This window comes from Brachyistius frenatus, unplaced genomic scaffold (assembly GCF_029030835.1).
Source record: "Brachyistius frenatus isolate BFR_SWC_R1_liver_20210118 unplaced genomic scaffold, ASM2903083v1 Contig_16, whole genome shotgun sequence".
NCBI classification, from domain to species: domain Eukaryota; kingdom Metazoa; phylum Chordata; class Actinopteri; family Embiotocidae; genus Brachyistius; species Brachyistius frenatus.
This window is the reverse complement of record NW_027210615.1, coordinates 413,265-438,536: the sequence shown is the minus strand read 5'-3', so window position 1 is coordinate 438,536 and position 25,272 is coordinate 413,265. Positions and strand designations below refer to the sequence as shown.

General features: G+C 39.6%; 1 protein-coding gene across 3 annotated transcripts in view; it reads right to left on the bottom strand.

The window, feature by feature from the left end:
• cacna1db (calcium channel, voltage-dependent, L type, alpha 1D subunit, b) overlaps nt 1–25,272 on the bottom strand; it is an 88,574-nt gene that overhangs the window by 9,214 nt on the left and 54,088 nt on the right. The window contains exons 14-42 of one of the 3 annotated variants that reach the window (XM_069693838.1): nt 25,045–25,270; nt 24,004–24,211; nt 23,659–23,779; nt 23,239–23,353; nt 23,035–23,095; nt 22,852–22,909; nt 21,476–21,620; nt 21,207–21,336; nt 19,719–19,778; nt 16,827–16,933; nt 16,053–16,140; nt 15,780–15,887; nt 15,560–15,612; nt 15,305–15,451; nt 14,824–15,025; nt 14,399–14,557; nt 12,970–13,080; nt 12,498–12,575; nt 11,871–11,954; nt 9,741–9,782; nt 8,853–8,981; nt 8,318–8,383; nt 8,085–8,176; nt 7,798–7,957; nt 7,551–7,678; nt 7,294–7,390; nt 7,047–7,149; nt 5,113–5,214; nt 333–469 (exon numbers count right to left, since the gene is read on the bottom strand). In XM_069693838.1, the coding sequence (XP_069549939.1) occupies nt 333–469; nt 5,113–5,214; nt 7,047–7,149; nt 7,294–7,390; nt 7,551–7,678; nt 7,798–7,957; nt 8,085–8,176; nt 8,318–8,383; nt 8,853–8,981; nt 9,741–9,782; nt 11,871–11,954; nt 12,498–12,575; nt 12,970–13,080; nt 14,399–14,557; nt 14,824–15,025; nt 15,305–15,451; nt 15,560–15,612; nt 15,780–15,887; nt 16,053–16,140; nt 16,827–16,933; nt 19,719–19,778; nt 21,207–21,336; nt 21,476–21,620; nt 22,852–22,909; nt 23,035–23,095; nt 23,239–23,353; nt 23,659–23,779; nt 24,004–24,211; nt 25,045–25,270 (3,317 nt within the window). The remainder of the gene's footprint in view (nt 1–332; nt 470–5,112; nt 5,215–7,046; nt 7,150–7,293; nt 7,391–7,550; nt 7,679–7,797; nt 7,958–8,084; nt 8,177–8,317; nt 8,384–8,852; nt 8,982–9,740; nt 9,783–11,870; nt 11,955–12,497; nt 12,576–12,969; nt 13,081–14,398; nt 14,558–14,823; nt 15,026–15,304; nt 15,452–15,559; nt 15,613–15,779; nt 15,888–16,052; nt 16,141–16,826; nt 16,934–19,718; nt 19,779–21,206; nt 21,337–21,475; nt 21,621–22,851; nt 22,910–23,034; nt 23,096–23,238; nt 23,354–23,658; nt 23,780–24,003; nt 24,212–25,044; nt 25,271–25,272) is intronic. The other 2 variants (XM_069693839.1, XM_069693840.1) reach the window with 2 other exon arrangements.

Sequence of the window (25,272 nt, the reverse complement as noted above, 5' to 3'; positions counted from 1 at the left end):
GTTTTTAGCAGTGAAAATGTCTCTGCCCAGACAACACAACAGTGTTTTATGAATGCTGCTAGCACTGGTTTGAAGGTAGTCAAAGTTTCTTATCATCTGGAGGTTTTCAGGTTTCTGGCGCATACAAAATAAGACAAGTCTAAAAGACAGTAGAGACAGGATAAAGGACAATATTGTAAACTGTGTCTGTTTTTCTGATTAAACATGTTTAGCTGATATTAAACTTGATTTTAGTTTTGTCTCTTATTTAGATGAAGGATGTTCAGTAACATCCAGTCACTGATTTATTAAATGCATGAGCAGAGTAAATCTATAAGAAACACTGTACTCACCTGCAGAGCCAAGGTGGTGTTCAGCCTCTCCCATGAGCGCCTTCCCACAAGACCTTGCTCTTTGCGCCTCTTGAACTTTCTGAAGTAGTCCTGTATCAGGAAGGTGGCATAGAACTTCCCCACTGTTACCTCGTCATCTGAGAGAACAGACCAGACACACCAAAGCTTCCCAGATCAACACCACAATACCTCCACACTGAACTTCTGTTTCTATCGAACACACAACATTTGAAAAGGTCTCACCATAATCTCACCATCTAAGAGAGCACCTCAAGTATCAAAACTTTAACAGTAAGACAAAGCACCACGGCTGCAGAAGGTTGAATGACAAGACAATAACTTAATGAAACAAAATATTTCTGTAACAATCAAAATGACAAGAATAATGGCACTAATCCTCTCTGCATGAGCACGAGATCAACTGATCAAAACTGACCAGCACACACACACACTGCTGTGTCTTAGAATAAGCATATTCCTTGGAACACATTACACACGTGCATCTTTCATAACTTATCGTATTACAAACCTATCACCCACTGCACTATAAGTAAATATGTAGCTGAATGTTACTCTTGGCACTGTCTAGAAATATCACTGCTGGATGCATGTGAAGTGGCCATAGGTGCCCAAATTTCAGCTGAATGTTTGTCTGTTTCTCTGTAAGTGACATTTTCACACACAGGATCACGTGCAGCAGGGTTTAACCCAACAACAGATAACATCTATGACTGCAGCTGTTATCTGGCTTTAGCGCTGACAATGTATGTGGTGTGAAACTAAAAACAAAACCTCTCAGCAAAATGAACCAAAGTTAAATTTATATACCGCATGCACAGGAAACAGAGACATATTCACTGGTAGTTGACTTACATCTGATCAATCGCTACCACACAGACTAATGCCACATTACATGATGACTGCAGAATTGATCACATTTAACGTCCACCATTTCAGAGACCTGCAGAGCCAAGGTGGTGTTCAGCCTCTCCCATGAGCGGCATCCCACAAGACCTTGCTCTTTGCGCCTCGTGAAGACAAGCAGAAGTGTTTTATATCTCTATATATCCAGCAAGAACAACATGTTCTGTAGCGAGCAGCGCATGCAAGAAGGCAGCAGAGTAAAGCGTCAGAGCGTTCAGGGACATGTCTACAGATCATCTAGAGAGACAACACAGAAACTATGTTCAGCCAGAAAGGAAGCTGTGACTACAAACACTATCTGCCATGCAGGGATGCTATTCAAGCGTGGGTCTGATTCCCTCAGATAAGTGGTTGCTGAAGCAGACTGGGGACAGAGGCTCAAAACAAAAACAAAAAAAGACGGCTTAAGTACGGAGTGTGGGAAACGTTTTTTTTCTTTCGTCGCCACCTTTACTCGACCCCATTTAGCAGGAGCTGAATTGAGTATAGGGGACGAACGTCAGCGGGCTGGATGCTTTAAGATGGAAGTATCATTCAGTCTAATGGTTCAAAAAGATTGATGGGCTTGTTATAATTAGGATCCATCTATAAAAGCACCCAAAAGGTTTCTCTACACTAAGAAAGGCTCTGTTCAGAAAGAAATAAAAAAAACTCGGACCAAGAACATATTCTGAATTTTCTTAACAGAGCTTGTTAATGTTACACCTTCATAAAATACAGGACAAGCAAAAAATATCTGATGAGGTGAGACAGGGGAAATCTTACAGAGTCTCCATATCTCAAATCAACAAATCAAAGTGGGGTCCAATTATTTGATTAGATTAATCAGATTTGGTTTTCATGATTTATGTTTTGAAGCAAATCACCAGCCTCATTTTTATATAATTTTACTTCAAAAAGTAACTGAGATGATACAAGTGAGTAACATTTTAGGATTGTATTTAACTGACTCCCTTGATAAGCTGCATACATATTATTTTATCCATGACCCCGATAGGGGGCAGATCAACTCTGTGCCCACAGGTAGCAGCCGATTGTCTTTCTGGTCAGAGCCTGATCAGGTTTTTATAAGCGGTATCAGCAGTTTCATGCCACCAGACTAAAACAGAACTGCTCCAAAGAGCTTAGGACGGCAGAAAGACAAGAAAAAAAGGCCAGAGACTGAAAGCAGAAGCTGTGGAGGAGAGAGGCTTGGCAGAAAAGAAAAAAATAAGAGAGAGGGGTTAGAAAACTAATGCACACAAAGACATGCGTAGAACTAAGTTCAACAAGCTGAAGTATAGTAAGCATGGAGGGACAGTGGAAGAGCCACATGGACACAGCTAGAGGAAGTCATATTAGGTTTGACTTAATGTAAAAGCATCTCAGAGAATGTCCATTAAACTAATTTAATTCTGTTAGAAGGTGTTTTTGGATTTATATTTAAACAGATCAGTCAAATCATTATGGCTAGGACTGAGTTGGTTAGATTTAATTGTAACTACTGATGTATATATTATACTTCAAAATGAAAAGGTGATTGCACAAAGAAGTTACTTAAAATCCACTCACCACTGTGATCAACAAAAGTTTTTTTTAAATGTTTGTATGCAACTGTTTTAAAAAAAGTAAAAAAAACAAAAAACATAACAGCAGTCGTGTATAGATTTATACATAGGTATTTAAACAGGTATTGTCATATCTCAGCTTAACTTTCATTTCGAGACACCTTGTAGGTAGAAGGTTCTACATTCCAAACAATAGTAAGTGATGCGTGCGAATATAATTTTTTGAAGTGCACGGTTCACGTTACTGTGGAGGAATATATGCAAATCCAAACCAGCTGGAGACTCTCTTATCCCTAGTTTAACGTCTAAAACATCCCACATCACAGTGATTTCCACGAAATAACATCCTGTGAGTTTCTGCTGCAGTTGTTGGTAAAGATGACGACATCATCAGTTTATAAATGAAGCAACAACAGAGAGAAAACTACTCAGGGTTGGCCTGCATCAGATCAAAGCGCAATCAACGCATAAAAACATCAGCAATTAATTTCAAATATTTACATAGAGACAAAGAGAGGCAGAGCTGGAGGAAGTGGCAGTAAACAACCGGAGATCGTGAGATCATTGATAAACAAAACTGCCGGTTTATAGCAGAAACGCCTGTTACACAGCGATAAGGAGACTTTCTGAGAACCAGACAGGATATCTCGAGAATTAGTTTCCCCACACGTTTTGCTGGTTGTGGAAAGCAAATGGGTGTAGCTGCTTCTGAAGAACAATAAGAGAATGCTTTAGGCCTCGTGAATTAATCCTCAGCACCTGTTTCCTGCCACATACATCTGATACACCTCTTAAAAGCTTGCTACTATCAAACATGTCCACTCAGTGGTTTTGAAAGGGTGCTTAAAGCTAGTAGTCGGCTCCTCTGCAGCAGGCAACAGTGGTCAGCTAGAGTTGTGGCTTGACCTGAACTCACGTAGTCCTGCACGTCAACCTGCACATCACCTGACTCTTCACACCCCAACCTTTCAACTACTGCCCCACATCAGGAGTCAGCAAGTTGCTCTGCAAAGCAACAGGATGTGGTCATCTGACCTGTGACCCTCAGCTGCAGTCACTAAAGTCTTGTGGATGGGGAGAAAAACACCAGAGAGAAAAATAAATAAACCTGGTGCATTTAGGAGGCGGTAGGACAGGCTGAGTTTCTGGCTAATAGATCTCAAGTGTTCCCCACAGATAATGGAACATTAATTCAACAAACTGTCCATACAATGTGCAATTTAGGTGCAGCCATATTTCAAATTTTTGTGAGACAAGAGAGGAGTTTTTCAGAGATGGTTGCTGGGCAGAATGTCTAAAATAGCACAGAGTCTGGTGTGTTGCTCACATACACAGATCCAAAATGTATTTTAAAAAATCTGGCATTTTAAAGGTTGACAGCATCTCTGAGTGAAACTGAGACTGGGTTTGAGACTGCCTCTTGTACTGCTTGACCAGTACTTGGAAACTCAGCTACTTCCTTTCAAAATCTTCTTTGTAATCATTCTCTCAATTTGCTGAAAAATCCATAATTATTTAATGCATTTCTTGTTGGTTTACTGTGAACTAATGTTTGGACATTTATTCTGATAACTCCTTTTCCTCCTCTTATATTCTGACGGATGTCAAAAGCACATGTTTTGATGATTACATTTTCTTAAAGTTCTTGCTACATTTTAAACATTTTTACGTCTTACCACTGATGTTGGCTGCTGACAGATTCTCTCTGCCAATGACTGTTTGCTCAGTTTTTAATTCTTGATCAATTCCTCCGTGACTGATTGCTGAATTCCTGATAGGTGAGTGTTATTTTTCAGTTTATTATAGCTCATCTTTAGTTCATGGATTCTCACCTTTTGATTTGAACTTATTTATTAAATGATTGTCACAATGCTGTAGATCTGCAGTTCTTAACCTTTTCTAGGAGTGTGACACCGGTTTCAGGAAGAGTACTTCTATAATTTGCATTTTGTCAATACATTTCCTAATTGTTGTTTCTTGCCACACTTCCTCCTTCTATTAATACACATAAACACAAACGTAGAATTGTTTTGCTGACTTGCTTGTGTGTTTATGCAAATACATAATAGCCGGGCTTCGTGCTTGATACAACCTCTGATGAATAAGTCATTTTATCTGGCCATTCAAATGCAGTCCACATGTGGGGGAGCTAATTAATTCTTAGGAATATACAAATAAGAAGCAGAACATCGCGTGAGTGCGAAAGAAGGGTACAGAGAAAAGAGAAGCAGTCGGAGGTAAAAGCTTGAACTGCGAATAACAGTCAGAAGCGGTGGTGTCTGTGTGCTTTGTGTGTAGAGACCACTGACCGCCGGCAGGCGGCACCACTTGGTCCAGCAGCTTCATGCTGGTTCTCTTCCAGATCTTCTTGATCACAGCTCTGAGCTCCTCATTGGCTTGTTCCAGGTTACCTTGTGGCAGAAAACATGAAAAGTATAACTATGGGAATCGATGGTTATTTTGGTTAAAAGCACCAAGTAACTGGTGAATATTTTGGTTTATTAAGTATCAATTCTGCTTCTCTTCTATTCACACAAAGAACAATCACAACACACGTCAACATGATCAAAAGAAATATTTGCATTTTGTGTAACAATTGTGGAGATATTTCATATCTCTTTTATATACATGTTAGGATTTATAACATTGCACGTAATATTACAGCAGGTTATGAGCAGTATCAACACAACTTATTAGTATATATATTTCCACTTTGTTGTAAGATTACACACACACTGGTATTCACAGATGAACTCTGTGTGACCGGACACACTCTGGTTGAACAGGTTTATCTGTTAATCCAGTGTGGTCAGCTCTTATCTATACAGGTATATGGACTTATGTCCTGCATGCCTATATTCTGACCATCTCAATATATGTACTTATGTCCAGCATGCCTGTGCTCTGCACTTCTCTCTGGAGGAATATATATATATATATATATAGTAGACCTCCAGGTTTGGACCTATGTATAAGCTGGCTAATATCCATGTATGGACATATAGCTGACACCCATGTATGTCCCACCCAAACTTCTATGTAACAGGAGGGTATAAAGGCTTTACGTTTTCCTCAGAGAGTTGAAGAAATTCTGCAGTCTAGCAAACTGTGCGTTTCTTCCCATGATTCATGTCCAATGAAGAATTCTGATAAATTGATCTTTGACTCCAACCTGATCTGTGACCAGTCTGTTCAAAGAAAATCTAGCCACGGCACAATGAAATCACAGATTTCTTGATAATAAATGAATAAAATAGAATTAAATTTAGATCAATCATGCTGCCGTGACAAATTAAAATAAAAAAAATCCATGCATATATTAAAGAGGCCTGTTGGCTCTGCAGTGGACACTGAGGAGAGACTACTCATTCGTCATCTAGACCTCCCTCTTGTGGGAAAATGTTTAATGATCATATAAGCTTCTGAAAACATGAAGTTCCAGATACGAATGTAAATAAGGGACTATTATATTAAAAGTCAAAGAAACCAAATGTATCACTGTTCATAAACTCAGGGCGGCTGTGGCTCAGATGGTGAAGCGCATTGTCCAATAATCATAAGGTTGATGGGTTCCTCTTATTGAAATGTCTTTGGGCGAGACACTGAAGACCAAGTTGCTCCTGATGGCAGGGGAACACTGTCCATCGCAGCTCTGCAGCCACTGCTGTGTGGATGTGTGTGAATGGGAAACTGTAAAGCAGCAGTTGAGTGTAAGTGACTAATATTAATGTTATGTATCTAAATGTGATCATTAATACATCATTAATTGATTTCTTGAACGTTTTTTTTTTTTTTTTTCATTTTTCAAGCCTCATTTATTAATCTGACTCATTAATGAATTTATTTTATTTAGTTGAACAATGTAAATGCCTACTTTATTTGCTCAATGTTCTTTTGATAATTTTTTTTTTCTTCTTGTTTGAAGATGATATCTGGAGTCATCCTGGATCATGCTGCTGTAGAGGTTTCTCTGGACTGTCATCATCTCAAGTAGATTTTATGCCTGAAGGCTGCAGTACATATAACAGGTCACTATGACCCTGTCACCCTCACTTGTGCTCCATCTTCTTACCATGTGTTGATAATACTTCAAATTCAGTCAGATTCATACTCAGAATCCCTCTTCTTTACTGCATATAATGGTAATGCAGCTGTTCAAAAAAGCTCAACCTTACAGCAACGGTCCTTCAGACAAAAAAACATTCATTTAGCAGATCCCTGATGGTTTGAGGTGCACACTCACCCTCAGTCTTAATCTTGAGAGCAGTACGGACCAGAGCAAACAGGGTGGCGTTAAACATTACCGTCCCGTCACTGTTCAGGGGCATGTTCATCGCCACCAGACGCTGCAACAGAATTCAAACTGCAGATTAACGAGGCTCTTAAAAACTTTTATGTATCTTTATCAACTGTAACAATCATCACAACAGTGGTCATTTGTTTAAGTATCTGCATAGATGTAGGTGTGTCGATGACTTGTTGAAACCCACCTTGCAAGCCACTCTGTGAGGGCAGAGCTTTCCGAAGCCAAGTGGAGGCTGGATCCTCCTCAGAAGAGTCACCACATCCAGATGTTTTATCCGGCCCCTGACAACAAGGTACATTAAAACAAGGCATTATACCACCAAGGACAGTCGTCACTACTGCAGTTTAGAGTGCCATCAGTGGTAATATGGCTGTTATAAAACAATCACCCTCCAATGTATATTACTGCAGTAGTTTACAGAAAATGGCTGATAGCACTCACTTGGCTTCAGGGTCATATTCTGACCAGATCCTTTTAAACTCATCCAGGTGGTGCGGCCCAAGGATGGACCAATCACGGGTCAGATAGTCAAAATTATCCATGATGACAGCTACAAATAGGTTGATGATCTGAAATCAGAACATGGAAAACATTTTGGCATTTTTGTTGTTGTTGTTGTTGAAAGGAAACTCAAGTCTGTGCACAAAACATCACTGCCACTGAAAACAGTGAGATGTCTGAAGAGTACCAGGAAAGCACAGAGCATGTAGAAGCTGATGAAGTAGATAATAGCAAAGCCGCTGCCACAGGTTCTCTCCTCTCCTGGGTTGTAGTCTGACTCTGAATCACACAGCTTCCCTGGCAGACAGGCCAGCATGATCTCCTGCCAGGCTTCTCCTGTAGCACACCTAACGTAGAACAGGAAGCAGCATTAATGCAGCTGCAGAATGACTGTTCTTTTGCATTTATTCATGTATTTCATATGTAAAATGACTTATAATGGATTGTAACCAAGTGTTATGAAAACATACGGACCTGAAGAGCATCAGCACAGCTTGGGGAAAGGTTTGAAAATTGTTGTTGCGGTTGATTTGTGTTCCATCCACCATTGCTATTTTCCCAAACACCTAAAACAGGACAAGAAATATCATATCAAGAGTCCACAGGATGCCTCAGACTCAGTCCAAAAAAACAATACATCTACACACAAATCATGCAGGGTGCCTAACGGCTTTCAGTCATACTCTGATCACGTGAGAACATTTTACCTGCATTCCAATTACAGCATAGATGAAGAACAGCATGGCTATCAGGAGTGCAACATAGGGAAGAGCCTGGGTAGGAAACAAAAGAGAAATGAGTGTCACAGTGTTTGAAGACACCGACATCTGCAGTATAATAACACCACAAGATTGACCAGTCACAAACAGTTTTGTTGTATCTTGACATTCTGCACAGGCTCCATCTAGACTGACATAGTATCTCACATTTAAATGCAACTGCTGCATATTGGCACTTCATGATACAACAACTTAAAGTGAAACCTGGTAAAAGTTTTGCCACAACCCAAAGCAACACCTGTAATACACCCATTTGGCAACTGAATATGTACAAGCAAATAAAACCCTGTAACATGAATGTCATCATTTTACTGTTTATTTAAGGAATCAACAGAGTTCATGGTCTTCTGAAGCTCTGTGCAGTGTTTCAGTGTCTAATCAGTGTCATCCTCTTCTCTTGTTGGTTTATAATATTGCAAATTTTAAGAAAGACATTTATTGGCTGCATATGCTACAGCCTCACCTGGAAGGACTTGATGAAGGTCCACAGCAAAGTCCTGATTCCCTCCCCCCTGCTCAGCAGTTTGACCAATCGCATCACCCTGAACAGGCGGAAGAAGGTGATGGAGATGCGAGCGCTGTCCTCTGTGTTCTGAGGTGGAGGAGGTGAAGAGTGATTACAGAGGACAGAAACAAAAGGTGCAACATCCAAGCATAGAAATAAAGCTTTGTGCACCTTATCAATCATGCATTCTTTCAACGATCATGTATGAGTCATATTTTATGGCAGGCAACGTAAAGGGGATTAAAATCTGAATGAAAGAATGGTTCCATTTGTGATCCTCCTACATCTTTACAATGACAACAAAGAAGATGCATGCAGAGTCACTGTGTCTTGAGCAGCATGCCAGTGACAGACCTGGAGGACTTTCACGTTTAACTGACAGACAACACAGAATAATTCAAAGGTCAACAAACCAACAGACAAACTATAACTTCATACCTTTACTCCAAACATTTTCAAACACATAAGACCTTTCACATGAAATGTAAACTCAGAGCACTCGAGTGTCAACACAATGTCGGCAAGCTAACTGCAAACACTGAAATGAAGAACAACAAAATCTGATCCTCCGAGTCATGCCATGCACCCAGACAGGACAAAAAAAAATGTCAGCAGATTAAAACTAGGAACAAAAAAAATGCAACAAACCATTCAAAAATAAGACTTTGACAAACATTAAGAGTCCAAACACAAACCCTCACACTTTACTGAACAGGTGAGAGCAGATGTTCTGGTTAAAAGCATCTCACTGTTACAGTCACAACAAAAAGACGGTGATGCTTTGACTTTTGGATGATCATGGACGGGTGAGGGTCTTAAATCAAATCAGGAGGGGCTTCTTCTTACCCCTGGCTCCACTATCACCTTGACAACAGGAATGGCTGCCGACTTGAAACCAAAAGCCTAAAGTTAATCCGGGTCACACAAACCAGCTGAACAACACCAACCTGTTCACAGGTCAGTGCTGCTGCAGACATCACATGTCATCATTACCAATCTAATTACATAAACAACACAGCATTACAATGTACCAACAAGAACATCATCGTCAGCGTAAAGCCGCTCATGCAAAAGCTTCAAGGCATTTTCTCAGCAGTAACATCAGATACAAGTTGCATGCAGACAAAGCAGAATTCTTCTTTGGTGAAATATTATATAGCTTAACTGTCTCCATACATTTTCCCCAAATACATTTTACAAATGAAGTTCACTGGTATTCTGACTAATACTCAGATCATAAATAAAAAGTTTGCTAGGAAAGGCAAGTGTTTTTCATTATGTTTCTGTGACAGAGACACAAATCCCTTCATGTTGACACTTTTTAGATATAATATCGTCATTGCTGGTTAAGTTGCTAAACCATACATCACAGCAGCAACTATAAAGCGCTGACATTCTCTCAGGAAACATTTAGTTGGACTCATAATATCAAAGCTTTCCATCATAGGATATATTCTGTAAATGTATCATATTCTAGAGTTTGATCAATAAAGGCTCACGGTGTGTGCTACACTTCAAAACAATTCAAAGATAAACAAACATTTTGACGTGGACAACATGGCAGAAAGCGTGGAAATCTGTGTAAACACGAGCTTCCAAACCAGGACACTGAGTGACCTTGCAGTCGTAGAACGGAAGATTCATCTGATAAAGAGATTACAAGTGGAAACATGGACACATGCAAGACAGTTTAATGGGATAACTAAGCTGCATTCAAAAACAACAGCTGCCAACAATCATCTGAAGGGTCACGTTTTGGACTTCATCAGTTCTTTTCAAAGTTCTATATTCAATAAATGTAATTACAATGCACATTCATATTTAAATACTGCACACAGTATGATCATGGGCTGTTTTCTTTAACCTGAGTGGAGTGACAGTATTCAGCACAATCAAACATTGCAACACGTGAAAGTCTCCCGTCATCTTTTTCCTTATTTATTGTATGTCATGCTTCTTATAATTAGAGCCCAACCAATTTGATCAGCCTACATTGGCCTATCACAGATATATTAGTACCAACCGTATATATTGGTCCAGTTTAAACTTTTTTTATATGAACATTATCAGAATCCACTTTATGAACCAGGTATGTTTACACATACAAGGAATTTGACTTGTAGCTAGTCTCTCAGAGTGCAAAAAACAAAAACAGACAGACATAAATAGACATATATATACAGCTAAGAAACAGATATATACATATATACACCTAAACAATGGTGCAAGGGAACCTATTGCAACTGATGCTGATGCCGTTGGGTGTAGGGCAAAACGTCCAGTGATGTTGAAGACGTTAAGTGTTTAGCAGAGTGACGTCCTGCGGATAAAAACTGCTCTTGTTTCTGGTGGTCTTGGTGCACAGTGCTCTGTAGCGCCTACCAGAGGGAAGAAGCTGAAACAGAGATTGTCCAGGGTGGGATGGATCTGCAGAGATGCTATCTGCCCGTTTCCTGACTGGACTTATACATGAAACATGTTTGGGGATATTTAGAAATTGTTCTGATTGTGTTTTTTGTTGTTGTTGTTCTTTGTAATTTCCAGTGACAGTTATTGTTTCAGTGCACTGATGCCAGTTTATACAATAAGCTGTAAAATATCCTATCTCCATAACATATCTTTGTCACAAGTGTTTGATAACCACATTTAAGGGATCATTGCATAAAAATGTGTTTATATCTACTGTATCTTCAATATATATATATATATATATATAAAAAGAATATCAGAATCAGAGCCAACAATTCAGTATCATCCATTATTAGTCAGGCTCTACTCATAATAACTAAAACATATATTTAGAAACTTGTATCAAAGCCTTAATTAAGCAACATTTTACCCTGTCATGAAACTGTAGTTGTGAAAAACAATGATTCATTCATGAAAAAACAAAAGTTGTAATCTTGAATGCAGCTCTAAAGCAAGGCACTGCTGCAGGGGACGATACAGTAAGACATGTGAGAAATGATTACTTACATTGATCTCAGTGATGGCAATGTCAACCACGCTACCCACAACAATTAAGGCATCAAACGTGTTCCATGCATCAGCAAAATAGTTCTGCAAGCACAGGCAACAAAGACACACAGAGAAGAGGAAAGAGAGAGAGACAACAGAGCAAAGAGGAAAAGGAGGAAGAGTTGAAAAAAGAGGTGTGAAAGATAGAAAGAGAAGAACATCAAAAAGTTGTGCTTTGATTTAACAGAGTGAGATTGAAAGTAAAATCCTTCCTGCCAGATTTTGTGATTACTAACATGTTTAATTTGTCTTAAGTCTTCTATTTCAAAAGTTATTGTTTGAAATGAGTAAATAACTTGCCTTGATAAACTGATGGTGACTTAAAGTAATGCATATGTTGGCACTCAGCACATTTTAGTTGCAGACAGCTGATGCAAAGGTTTCCAGCCCATTAGCAGATATTTGGTCTAAAACAGATTCAACAGGCTTCACTTCTTGGGCAGAAATTGTTCTACACATAACTAAGACAGGAAGGAATGGAAGGAGGAAAGATGTGAAGGAAGGAAAAAATAAAGGAGAGTGGCAGCAGCAGGTTACAAGCAGGAAGAGGGAATGACAGAGTTGTACATACTGACGTCTCTCTACCTGGCTGAGTATGATGTCGACTACACTGCCAATGACCACCAGAGCATCGAAGACGTTCCAGGCATCCCCGACATAGCCCTGAACATGGCAGTGTGCGCAGCCAGCGGAAGGAGAGGGGAAGGAAAGGAGAAGAGGGTGATGCAGGATGCAGGTAGAGAGGAGGAGTAATGGAGGGTGACGTAAAGGAATACATGGAAGATAAGTCAGCCAGCGAGCAAAGAGCCCGAAGGAGGTGAGAGGGACAGGAAGAAGGAGGGCTGGGTTAAAAGGATGAGTGTTTTCAGGTAAAAACAAAATCACACGAGTCCTTTTAGGGGTAACATATAAAGGAAAATCTAAAAGGACAACTCAGATGGTTTCAACCATGGGAGTTTTGCAGAGGAGAGGAGAGGAGAGGAGAGGAGAGGAGAGGAGAGGAGAGGAGAGGAGAGGAGAGGAGAGGAGAGGAGAGGAGAGGAGAGGAGAGACTTACTCTGGGTTTGAAGGCAATGAGCTTGAGGATCATCTCAACGGTGAAAACCCCAGTGAAGACCATGTTGAGGATGTCCATGGCATAGTTAAAGAGATGAGACTGACCATGATGCTGAAAGGAGACAGGTAGGCAGATTCAATACAGATATACTGTATGTGCTTAATAATAAACACATTTCAGGTGGATTTATATACAGTAGTATGGTCTGGCAGGACATAGAGATAGATATCTTTAAATATATGAAAAAAAAATAATATTAATGACAACCTTAAATGAAACATTGTAGATATTCAGATTAAACCATTTTTAACATTCCCAAACATAAGATTATTGTCAATATTAGATAAATGAATAAAGGAGACACTTGTATACCATGGAGTGGTGGGCAATGTGATCCTGAAATAAAATTATGATATAAATTATATTTTAGAGTGTTTCTGTGATATGAACCCAATTCTTGGCAATAAGAACATATCGAACATATTGTATTTTTATTGGTTTAAGTACATACAATTACAACAAAATAAGTGTTTTAGTTTTCCAGTATATGTGAAAATAAATGTGACAGTTCAAATATGCAATAAAAACTAACAATGTGGTTTGTTGTACATTTCATCTTTTGTAACTAAGTGGCAACGAACACTGGCATCACCTATTAGTTTGTAAGCTGCCGTTATGAAGCCATGACTGGATTTTGTCCATCGCTATCTTACTAATTTGGAATCAGAAGTGACCATATTTGGATGAGCTGAGAATGAGAGAGCGGGGATCTGACTCACTAGTGGAAACCTGATTGCACCACAGGCCGGTCAATCAAACAGACACAGCCCAAACATACTGCTTTTTGAGGCCTAATATCTAACCAATGACTGGATTATTTTCAAATTGACCACAAAACAACTAATAAGAAGGAATGAAATTAGTAAATGACATCAAATAACTCGTGGAATAAATTTATTGACTTTGTATTTCATGATAGAAGTTGAATGCAAGTCTATGGAGCCAGAGACTTTTTGACGGCAGCCTCTAGCGGCACTCGGTGGTATTGCAGTTTAATGCACTTCCATGTCAGCCTCATTTTTCTGACCCCAAAGCTACGTCCACTTTTATTTAAAGTCTATTTTTGTAACCAAACTACTTCCACACTACTGAGGTCACTCCAGTTCTGGAACCAACTTCTTCACTGTAAAGACACTTTCAGTCATGCTTTTTGCTGCTGTGTAAGTTACACGTGTACAAAACGCTGCGTAACGGTATGACATTATTACATCATCGAGTTGGAATTTTGCGACACTCATTGACTGTATGAATTTTCTTGATCATATTGAAAACTATGTGATATGGCACAGCCAGAATATCATTAAATGACAGATGTTACATTCATGAGAGGGTTTATGACAATTTTGCTCACTGAATGAAGAGCGCTCACCTGAATGGCCAGACACAGGGTGTTGAGGATGATCAGGACAAACATGACGTACTCAAAGCCAGTGGAGTTGACCACATACCAGAACTTGTACTGGTAGGGGTTTTTGGGAATGTAGCGCCGCAGAGGTCGAGCTTTAAGAGCGTACTCCACACACTGACGCTGCGGTGGGGTAAATAGAGAAACAGACACAAACAGACTTGCTAACAGGTATCATATGCTATCTTGCATTAAAGATACAAGCACTGTTTACACTGATCACAAGGATACAGTGCATCATTACTTCATGTTGAGTAAAAGAAACTAATTGGAAAAAGAATTTCAAAGTTAGAGGATTTGACCTATAGTTTACAAATCAACATATCAGTCTTGCAACAGTATACACAAACAAACAAGTACGCACACTGTACACAATAACACCTTCCTACCTGGTTCTTGTCCAGCTCGCAGTTCTTGTACTCCTTCTCCCCCTGCTCTTGGAAAGTAACGATGACGAAACCGACAAAGATGTTCATCATAAAGAAGGCGATGATGATGATGTAGATGATGAAGAAGATGGAGATCTCAATGCGGTAGTTGTAGATGGGGCCCAAGTTCTCCTTGTTAGAGTCGATGGCCTTGTACAACAGACTGCAGACACACACACACACACACACACACACACACACACACACACACACACACACACACACACACACACACACACATCACATGCTCTATTTTAAACCGCACACTTATAAATGTTCAAGTGCACATTCAGAGACACAACACTCAAATCATAGACAAGAGAGTTGTTTATATTTCTGTATTATTGTAAATAGTGGTATTGGAGTATTTTCATTCATTCAGAAAGAAAAGTGATTAATTATCAAACATTATATTCCATCTCAAACCTAAAACAGTACTTACGTGGGCCATCCTTCGAAGGTGGAGACGGTAAAAAGAGCCATCATGGCCATCAGGACATTGTCAAAGTTAAAGTCACTGTTGTACCAGATCCTCTCCTTCACCATGGGCATCGCCGTGTCTCCATTGTTATAGAGAATATAGGTGCCTCTGGGATTTAAAACATGATGTTAACCACATATACAAATACAAGCTCACACAGAGACACTCATCCACACGGTCCAAAACTGGAAACCAGGAAGGAAACAAAAAACTCACTTGCACTCATCTGGGTTGGACTTTGCATCATCGGTGCATCGATAAAATTTACCCTTTTAGTAAAAAAACAAATAACAGAGTGTCAGAGGTGCACTTAGTAGAAGGTTCTCTACTTCAGAAAAAGCTATTTGTTGTTTTGCAATAGAAGAATCAGTTGACTTGGTGGGCCAAAAGAGAAACCATCAACTGTGACCATGTGACCCTTCATCACTCTGTGTACCTTGAAGAGCTGCACTCCGATACAAGCGAACATGAACTGCAGCAGTGTGGTGACGATCATGATGTTTCCAATGGTCCGGATGGCCACAAATACACACTGGACCACGTGCTGCAAAACACAGTTACACACTGTTAGCAGAATAGACAGCACTGCAGAACAAGCAAAGGCATTTGTTTGTACAAAAATACTCTAGAATTAAATTCACATGAACACGCATGCATGTAGATGGATACGTGGACACTCTGCACCATGTGTTATTATTGTCATTCTGACCTTCAGTCCCTTGGCTCGGTTAATGGCCCTGAGCGGACGGAGAACTCGCAAAACACGAAGAATCTTCACCACTGAGATAGCAGAGGACCTGCAGATGACACACCGGGTGATTCAGCTAAATCAACTTCATGGGCATGTTGTCACGGAAGTATAACAGCAGACGTTCCTAAACATTTCAGACCATGTATCACTATGTGCCAAACCTAATGTCCAAAGTACCAATTTCCACTGTAGACAATATTTAAAAAAAAAAAATTAAAAAAAAATTCCATGATTTAACTATTAAATACCCACCGATAGGCTAAATAATAACAATATAAAGCTACTGTTTCAAAGTCCTAACTAGAAACAGCTGTTTGCAACCTGCATCTCCCTCTCTGACCTGTCTCGTCCATCATGGCCACTTCAAACTTCCAATCATTACACTGGCTAAGATCAATGACTTTTTTTTTTACAAGCAATTTATTTTTACATCATTGTATACATAAGTGTTGTCTGTAATAAAATGAGATTAAATGACAATCTTGGGCCAGTTGGAGTGCAATTGTTAGGCCTTTCAGCAAGGCTCTTGCGCACTACCAGTGGTAAGTGTACCACGGTTTAGGATTAACTGTATTTCAGTTTAATATTTTGTAATGGTACTTTAAACATTTTAGTTGAACATTGAGTAATGTATATATTTCATGGCAAAAAATACACAGTTGTACAATGATAGCCTACATTTCAGCAAAACATGAAAATTCTTTCAGTGAGGAGTGATTGAATTATACGTACTGAATGCCGAAGGACACCAGAGATACACCAACGACCAGGAGGTCTAATAGGTTGAAGTAGTTTCTACAGAACGCCCCTTTATGAAGGAACGCTCCAAACGCTGTCATCTGGACAGAGAAGAGACAACTGTGAGGACTTAAGATGACAGATCTGCCATTGTACATCCAAATACGTACACTGTGGAGTGGGGCAGCTTCAAGTCAGACTCAAACGGCTGGAAAAATTATTTAGATGATCCTTTACTAAGAACTATTTACCGCATTCAATTTCATAACGTCATTTGTGAGAAAAAAGTTGTGTTGAATGTTGTATTCTTGTCAAATACAAAAATTAATTACATTCACATTAATTTTGTATTTGACAATAATGCACAACTGATGGCTCTGCATTGAAATGAAGCTGTAATGTGGATTATGTTACTTGGAAAAAGCACACTGTTTGAAAAGCAACTTTAAAACACTTTTAAAAGAGATGCATACATGTGCAGTACTGCATATACACACATACACACATGGAGTATATACAGGACATACAGTGGGTACGGAAAGTATTCAGACCCCTTTAAATTTTTCACTCTTTGTTTCATTGCAGCCATTTGCTAAAATCAAAAAAGTTCATTTTATTTCTCATTAATGTACACTCAGCACCCCATCTTGACAGAAAAAAACAGAAATGTAGAAATTTGTGCAAATTTATTAAAAAAGAAAAACTGAAATATCACATGGTCATAAGTATTCAGACCCTTTGCTGTGACACTCATATTTAACTCACATGCTGTCCATTTCTTCTGATCCTCCTTGAGATGGTTCTACTCCTTCATTGGAGTCCAGCTGTGTTTAATTAAACTGATTGGACTTGATTAGGAAAGGCACACACCTATCTATATAAGACCTTACAGCTCACAGTGCATGTCAGAGCAAATGAGAATCATGAGGTCGAAGGAACTGTCCAAGGAGCTCAGAGACAGAATTGTGGCAAGGCACAGATCTGGCCAAGGTTACAAAATAATTTCTGCAGCACTCAAGGTTCCTAAGAGCACAGTGGCCTCCATAATCCTTAAATGGAAGAAGTTTGGGACGACCAGAACTCTTCTTAGACCTGGCCGTCCAGCCAAACTGAGCAATCGTGGGAGAAGAGCCTTGGTGAGAGAGGTAAAGAAGAACCCAAAGACCACTGTGGCTGAGCTCCAGAGATGCAGTAGGGAGATGGGAGAAAGTTCCACAAAGTCAACTATCACTGCAGCCCTCCACTAGTCGGGGCTTTATGGCAGAGTGGCCCGACGGAAGCCTCTCCTCAGTGCAAGACATATGAAAGCCCGCATAGAGTTTGCCAAAAAACACATGAAGGACTCCCAGACTATGAGAAATAAGATTCTCTGGTCTGATGAGACCAAGATTGAACTTTTTGGCGTTAATTCTAAGTGGTATGTGTGGAGAAAACCAGGCACTGCTCATCACCTGCCCAATATAATCCCAACAGTGAAACATGGTGGTGGCAGCATCATGCTATGGGGGTGTTTTTCAGCTGCAGGGACAGGACGACTGGTTGCAATTGAAGGAAAGATGAATGCGGCCAAGTACAGAGATACCCTGGAAGAAAACCTCTTCCAGAGTGCTCTGGACCTCAGACTGGGCCGAAGGTTCACCTTCCAACAAGACAATGACCCTAAGCACACAGCTAAAATAACAAAGGAGTGGCTTCGGAACAACTCTGTGACCATTCTTGACTGGCCCAGCCAGAGCCCTGACCTAAACCCAATTGAGCATCTCTGGAGAGACCTGAAAATGGCTGTCCACTAACGTTCACCATCCAACCTGACGGAACTGGAGAGGATCTGCAAGGAAGAATGGCAGAGGATCCCCAAATCCAGGTGTGAAAAGCTTGTTGCATCATTCCCAAGAAGACTCATGGCTGTACTAGCTCAAAAGGGTCTGAATACTTATGACCATGTGATATTTCAGTTTTAATAAATTTGCACAAATTTCTACATTTCTGTTTTTTTCTGTCAAGATGGGGTGCTGAGTGTACATTAATGAGAAATAAAATGAACTTTTTTGATTTTAGCAAATGGCTGCAATGAAACAAAGAGTGAAAAATTTAAAGGGGCCTGAATACTTTCCGTACCCACTGTATAAACAATGCAGTATGTTTAAATGGGGAATATTGTTCAAAAATCACCACACTCATTTCCAGTACAGATTAAGCCACAGACTGTATAAAGAGGGCCTGTTATCTTCTTTAGGCTTCAGCCACAATACATGTGATTTACCTAGTGCAGACATGCAGCAAGCAGCGGGATTAGGCAGAGGATTGAATTTTAACAGTAAAGTTTCAGATTTTTGTGGATTTCCTCAAGCATATGTTTTTTAAGTGCATTAGCCAAAAAAAGACTTCAGGTAGTGGGATATACGGCTTGATTTTAGTTCAACAAAAATAGGTGTAAATAAAGATACAAATTTCGAGAATCTGTTAGCTGTGACAATGATTCAAAGTTTCAAAAAATGACAGTAGATTGGGAAAGGTTTCAAAATACCACCAGAGTCATAGAGCCAACCAAGTATTTGTTTTTTAATCTTTTGAAAAGTAAAAGAGAAGAACTGTAATATTTGAGAAAAGCCAAACAAGAATTTGCACTCTGGAGAGCCACTGGTCCATAAACTTGTGGGTAAGTGGGCCGTGATGGAAAAAAGTAACTAACAGACAAAAATAAATATCTGACGAAAAAAGCACGACTTCCATGTTGACAGATTGGCGCTATGACAACAAGACAAGCAGGTGGTCGTTCAGACCAAAACTTATTGAGATAAAAATGAGGGGAGGGAGGATGTGTGCAGCAAGCTTTGGAAGTGGTGGGTTGTTGCTGAGGCGACGCAACAATGTTTTATTGTTTACCTTAATAAGGATCTCAAATGTAAACATACTAGTGAAGACATAGTCTGCATAGCCTAGGATCTGAGGAAGCAATCAGAGTGACATAAGCACGCAGGGTTACTGAAGCTCTACCCAGCACAGCACAACACAGCACGCAAAGGACATTTACCTTCAACAGGATCTCAACAGTAAAGATTGCGGTGAAAGCATAGTCAAAATAACCAAGTATCTGCAAAAGGCAATGCACAAGTTCAGGTCACTCCAGGGTAACAACACAGTACACGATCAAAAACTTGTAGCTGTAGAAATTGTAAAGGTTAAACACAGATAAAACAGTAGCTAACTCAGAGTATAGCAAAGCTGCACTCTGCTATTTAATGTACAAATGGATGCGAGAGATTTAGCACTGTTTCTTAAATTAAATTCTCAAGTTTGTTTACAACCATGGCAGGTTTTCGCTGAGCATAGAATATATGATTTAAAATTCATCACTCATTAAATATTTCAAACATTTGTGAACAAATATTTTATCCACATAGTCCTGGACTCACCAAAAAGAGATCACTGGCCTAAAATGACTGTTTTTCCCTTGTAGTGGAGGTAACCTTGACATGAATAACCGAGAGCGGTTAAGCTACACTGGTACAGTGCGAGCGTTAAATAAAGTTTATGATCAGTGCTATTCACTTTACGCATGTTATCACAGGTTGGTACAGCGCAGCTGAAGTGGGCCGACATAAACCCCTTCAAAAACCCACGAGTATCACGTGTGTTGTGAGTGAATTGGATGACATCACATTATATAACTTCTGAGTAATGGCTTGCTTGAATTTCCCATGACCATTTGTTTCTGCTTACATTTAAAATTGCAGAGTGCAGCTTGTTTTAGTTTGTAGATGAGCAAGAACCCTTCATAACACAACATTATAAAACTGTGTAGAGCAGAATAGTGGGTGTGACTGCAACTGTGGAAAGAGACGAGTAGACAAGTCTAACGCAGTCTTGTAGGACCCCGGAATAGTTTGGTAAGTAAGGGATCAAACCAAAACAATTATCGTTGTTCACTCTTATTATTCAATCTTATATTCAAGATGAAAATGCTGTCCATGTACTTTGTTTTCTATGTAAAGTTTCTTGTTATTTGGAGGTCATTTAGTAAATCATGCTTTCAGTAAGCGTTCAACAGCAGACAGTTGTCAAAGTGCAGGTTTTTACTAACATTAATGTTGGTTCTGTTCTATTCAAGTATCCAAGTAAGTCACAACAGTGAGTCAGCATGTACAACACCTTCCCCCTGAAACTGAACCAGCTGAATTGAATTTAGCCATGATTAATATCATTATTTAAAACTGCACTTTTCTTACTGTAACATGTTAAAATGTCCTCACGAAAAAGGTTGACTGTCAGCTAAAATGAGACAAATATGACCCTACAAACATGAAATCTTAAAAATGTGGACGAGTATTTTTGGACAGTTAAAGACAACAGTCTCAGCGGTTGTTTACATACGATATTGCGAGCCGAAAAGTTGCGTATGGGGTCCTCAGCGGCCAGAGAAACGGAGCTGAGCATGATGAAGACCAGGATGAGGTTGGTGAAGATCTGATGGTTGATCAGCTTATGGCAGAACACACGAAACCTACAGACAAAGAGAAGGACAATGAGGAAACAGAAGTGAGCAGACAGACAAAGGTGGGACTGTTTTTAGTATCTTTTGTCAAACTGAGCAGGTGGACTGCTTCCTGTTTGTCAATATTAATATTATATAATGGACTCACGGGTTGGTGCTGCTGAAGATGAAGAAGGCGCTGCCCTCTGGGATGGGTGGAGTCTTTTCTTTGATGGTGAGTTCAGAGAGTCGTGGAGGACGAGGACCTGAGGGAACTTCTGGGAGGTCTTCAGTATTGTCCTTATCTTCACACGCTAGAAAGCATTAGTTTGAATATTAAAATAATCCTTCTGTTGTATTTGTAGCCTACTGATGATACAGAAACTTAAAATGTATACTCAGTGTATGTATTTATATTGCACTAGTGTTAATGTTCAAAGTTGAGTTTTTTTCCTCTCCTCATATTTTGTCATGTTTAGGTTCTTTCAGTATGTCATTGTGCATATGTACTATAATTCTGCTGATGCTTTTATAGTTTGCCTACCTTATTGTAATAGCTTGATGAATTTGACAAAAATTATAGGATCACTTACATTTAGAAAATAAAGACAGATTTTCCAAAGTATACTCGTGTACAATACTTTAAATACTGAGACACAAAAGAGGCATGAAATACATTTTATATACAGCAAATTCAAAATGCAGTAATCAATACTGTAATATGTGTACTGTATAACAATATGGAGATAGAACAAAATACAGTGTTTATATATTTGATCTTGGTCAACAATTACCAAGCTGTCATGCACTGTGTGCTGCGGTCTGTCTGACATTTCAAAACTTTTCCTGGTTTCACTTTTTACATAAGCCAGTGTTGTTAGAAAATGTAATTTTTTTTTCCCTCTAAAACTCTCAACTTGTGCTGTCTACACTGATTTTTTTTTTCATAGACTACAGTAACATGTGTTGTATTTAAAAACATTTTTAGAAAACCCTTTCCAGTCGGCGTAACTTGAATTCCTGCCACTACACTGATTATACTTGCAAGTGTAGATACTAAACTATAAGAACCCTTTATTTCTATTTTTTTCCTCATTATTTAAGGGCTCTCAGAAGGCAACTGGACTTAATCGAGGTTGTTGAGGACGTTTCATCTTTCACATGAGGGCTTAGGGTCACATGAGTCCTGGTATCCCTCCCCAGGCAGCTTAACAACCATTTACACAACAAGACTCATCAATCGACCCAAACAACTCAACATGATGGTCGGGTTGGTCAGGGACTCAGATGTGACCTCAATAACTCTCAAGATATTACAAATCTGGGACTCTCCTCCCCACCAGTTGGAACTAAAGAAGCCTTTCGAATGCAACATGAAATGTAATCAAGAACCAGTTGCCGTCAGATAACAGCTAAAATTTTCTCATTGTTCAGATTTCTAGTTTATAACAGAACCATAAAACTGAAGGAAGTGATGTATGATTTGTAGATTCCAGCTTGGGGAATGCTCAGTTAGAGCTCTTTTTTCAAGACAAGTTTGTTTACCTGGAGTTTCAATGGCAGGATACAACTCTTTGTCTTCTTCTAAGACCTCTGCTGGCACCTACACAAAGTGCTCAAGGTTAATTAATTATAATTATTGATGCATTTTAATATAAGATTGGTCACAATTTGATAAAACATTTACATTATTTATGAAGTGAACTCGAGCTTTTCACCGTGTTTTACCTTGGTCTCACCATCCTGGGCTTCTATTATTTCTACTCTCTTCTTCTCCACAATTGTGTCCCTGTTGACAGATAAAACCAAGGAGTAACTACCAAGGCAGAAGGCCATAAAAAAATTTCAGTGAACAGTAAGTGCCTCTAAAATAAATTCTAAAAAATAAGTGATGAAATAAAATGTGAAATATTGAAGTGCTCTGAGCTGTACTTGGCACTATTTTTCCGCTTCTTGGCCTCCTCTTCCTCCTTCTGTGCCGTATTGAGGCTCTCTGCGTCTGCCAGGTTGTCAACAGCGATGGCCAAGAAGACGTTTAGCAGGATGTCTGATCATGTGACTGAAGGAGAAAACACTGACCAGCATGGTGAAACTGAATCATTAAAGACTTGGACATTGACAAAATGTAGGAAATCATCAATATGGCTCAATATTACACAACTTCTTCACATATACAAATGTGTTGTGTATGTGTGTGTAGGTGTATGTGTGTGTGTGTGTGTGTGTGTGTGTGTGTGTGTGTGTGTGTGTGTGTGTGTGTGTGTGTGTGTGTGTGTGTGTGTGTGTGTGTGTGTGTGTGTGTGTGTGTGTGTGTGTGTGTGTGTGTGTGTGTGTGTGTGGCCAGTAGGATACAGTTTCCACAGATGAAGAGGATAATGAAGTAAATGCAGACAACCATTCCAGAGGAGGAAGGACCACCATATGCCATGATACCATCATACATCACTGTGTTCCAGTCTTCTCCTGTCAGGATCTGTTGAATACAGAGCAGAAGAACCCAAAATGATGATCCACTGCATTTGTACAAGCACAGCATTTTGAGGATTTTTTTTTTTGTGTATGTAGAATTATTTTAAGCTTTTGTGTTGTGTTCCCGCAGACGTTGCAATCAAATGTCATAATATCTTTGAAAATTATCCAAATGAACAGATTGAAACTTAATGAAGATTCACATTATGAATCGAACCAAACCCATACCTGGAACACAGTGAGCAGGGACTGAGGGAAGTTATCAAACGTGCTCCTTTTGGTCACGGTCTCGTCAAAGTTGAACTTGCCCCCAAACAGCTGCATGCCAAGCAGGGAGAAAATAATGATGAAGAGGAAGAGCAGCAGCAACAGCGAGGCGATGGACTTCATGGAGTTGAGCAAAGAGGCCACCAGGTTACTGAGAGAGGCCCAGTGCCTGGAGAAGAAAAAAACATAATGAAGTTAACAGAGGGACAAACTGTCTGTGAAGTAATGTTGAAAACATAATATTGGTTAGAGGAGGCATGCTGTGGCGCTTCATAGCCATCTAAACCTCTAAAACACTGGATGTTCTTCCGTCAGCTTGATTAAATTGAGTGACAGCAGCCGCCTTGCAATATTTTACTGTCACAGACAATTCACACGTCCTCGTTTGGGACATCCAGTGATGAAAAAATACAAATAACCAGCTACACCCCGTTCCAGCTCTTTTACAAAGTAAAGTGAACAACTTTTTCCGGACTGTTCAACAGTGCATGCATCGCTTCAGCGAACTTCTTGTGGAAAATTATTTGGGCTTCTTCAATGACATAACAGTTTATCACAATAGCATGATTACACTGAGGTGTAAGCAGTCCTACAAAGCTACAGCACAGTCTGGCTGCAAGGTCATATGTATATCCAGTCATTTTAGTGACACAGGCCTGCTGATGGCAAAGGAAACAGCTTTACAACCTTTATGTCAGTTTTGTCACTGTTAAAACATTCTTTAAAGCAAAATAACAATAGAGAACCCCAAATAATATCCTGTGCAAAAGTATTTAATTGCATTAAACAAACAAAAGTTTTTCTGTATTTTGTTTAAAAGAATTAAAACAGGAAAAGGGATTGACACATCTCTACCACATCCAGGAAACAAACACATGACTTTTCTTCAGCTTTATTGATGCGTTTTATCACGTGACTGTGGTTTACTCTTGCAGTACCTTGTAACCTAGTTCACAAAGGTGCTATTCAGTATAAATAAAGATTATTGTTGTTATTGCTCACCGTGTGACCTTGAAGATTCTGAGGAGACGGACGCAGCGGAAAACAGAGATGCCGAGAGGAGACATGACGGCCAGCTCCACCAGGATGGTTTCTACGATGCCTCCGCACACCACAAAACAGTCGAAGCGGTTGAACAGGGACACAAAGTAGGCCTGTAGTCCCAAACTGTACATCTTCACCAGCATCTCCAAGGTGAACAAGGCCAGAAGAACTTTGTTGGCTGCATCT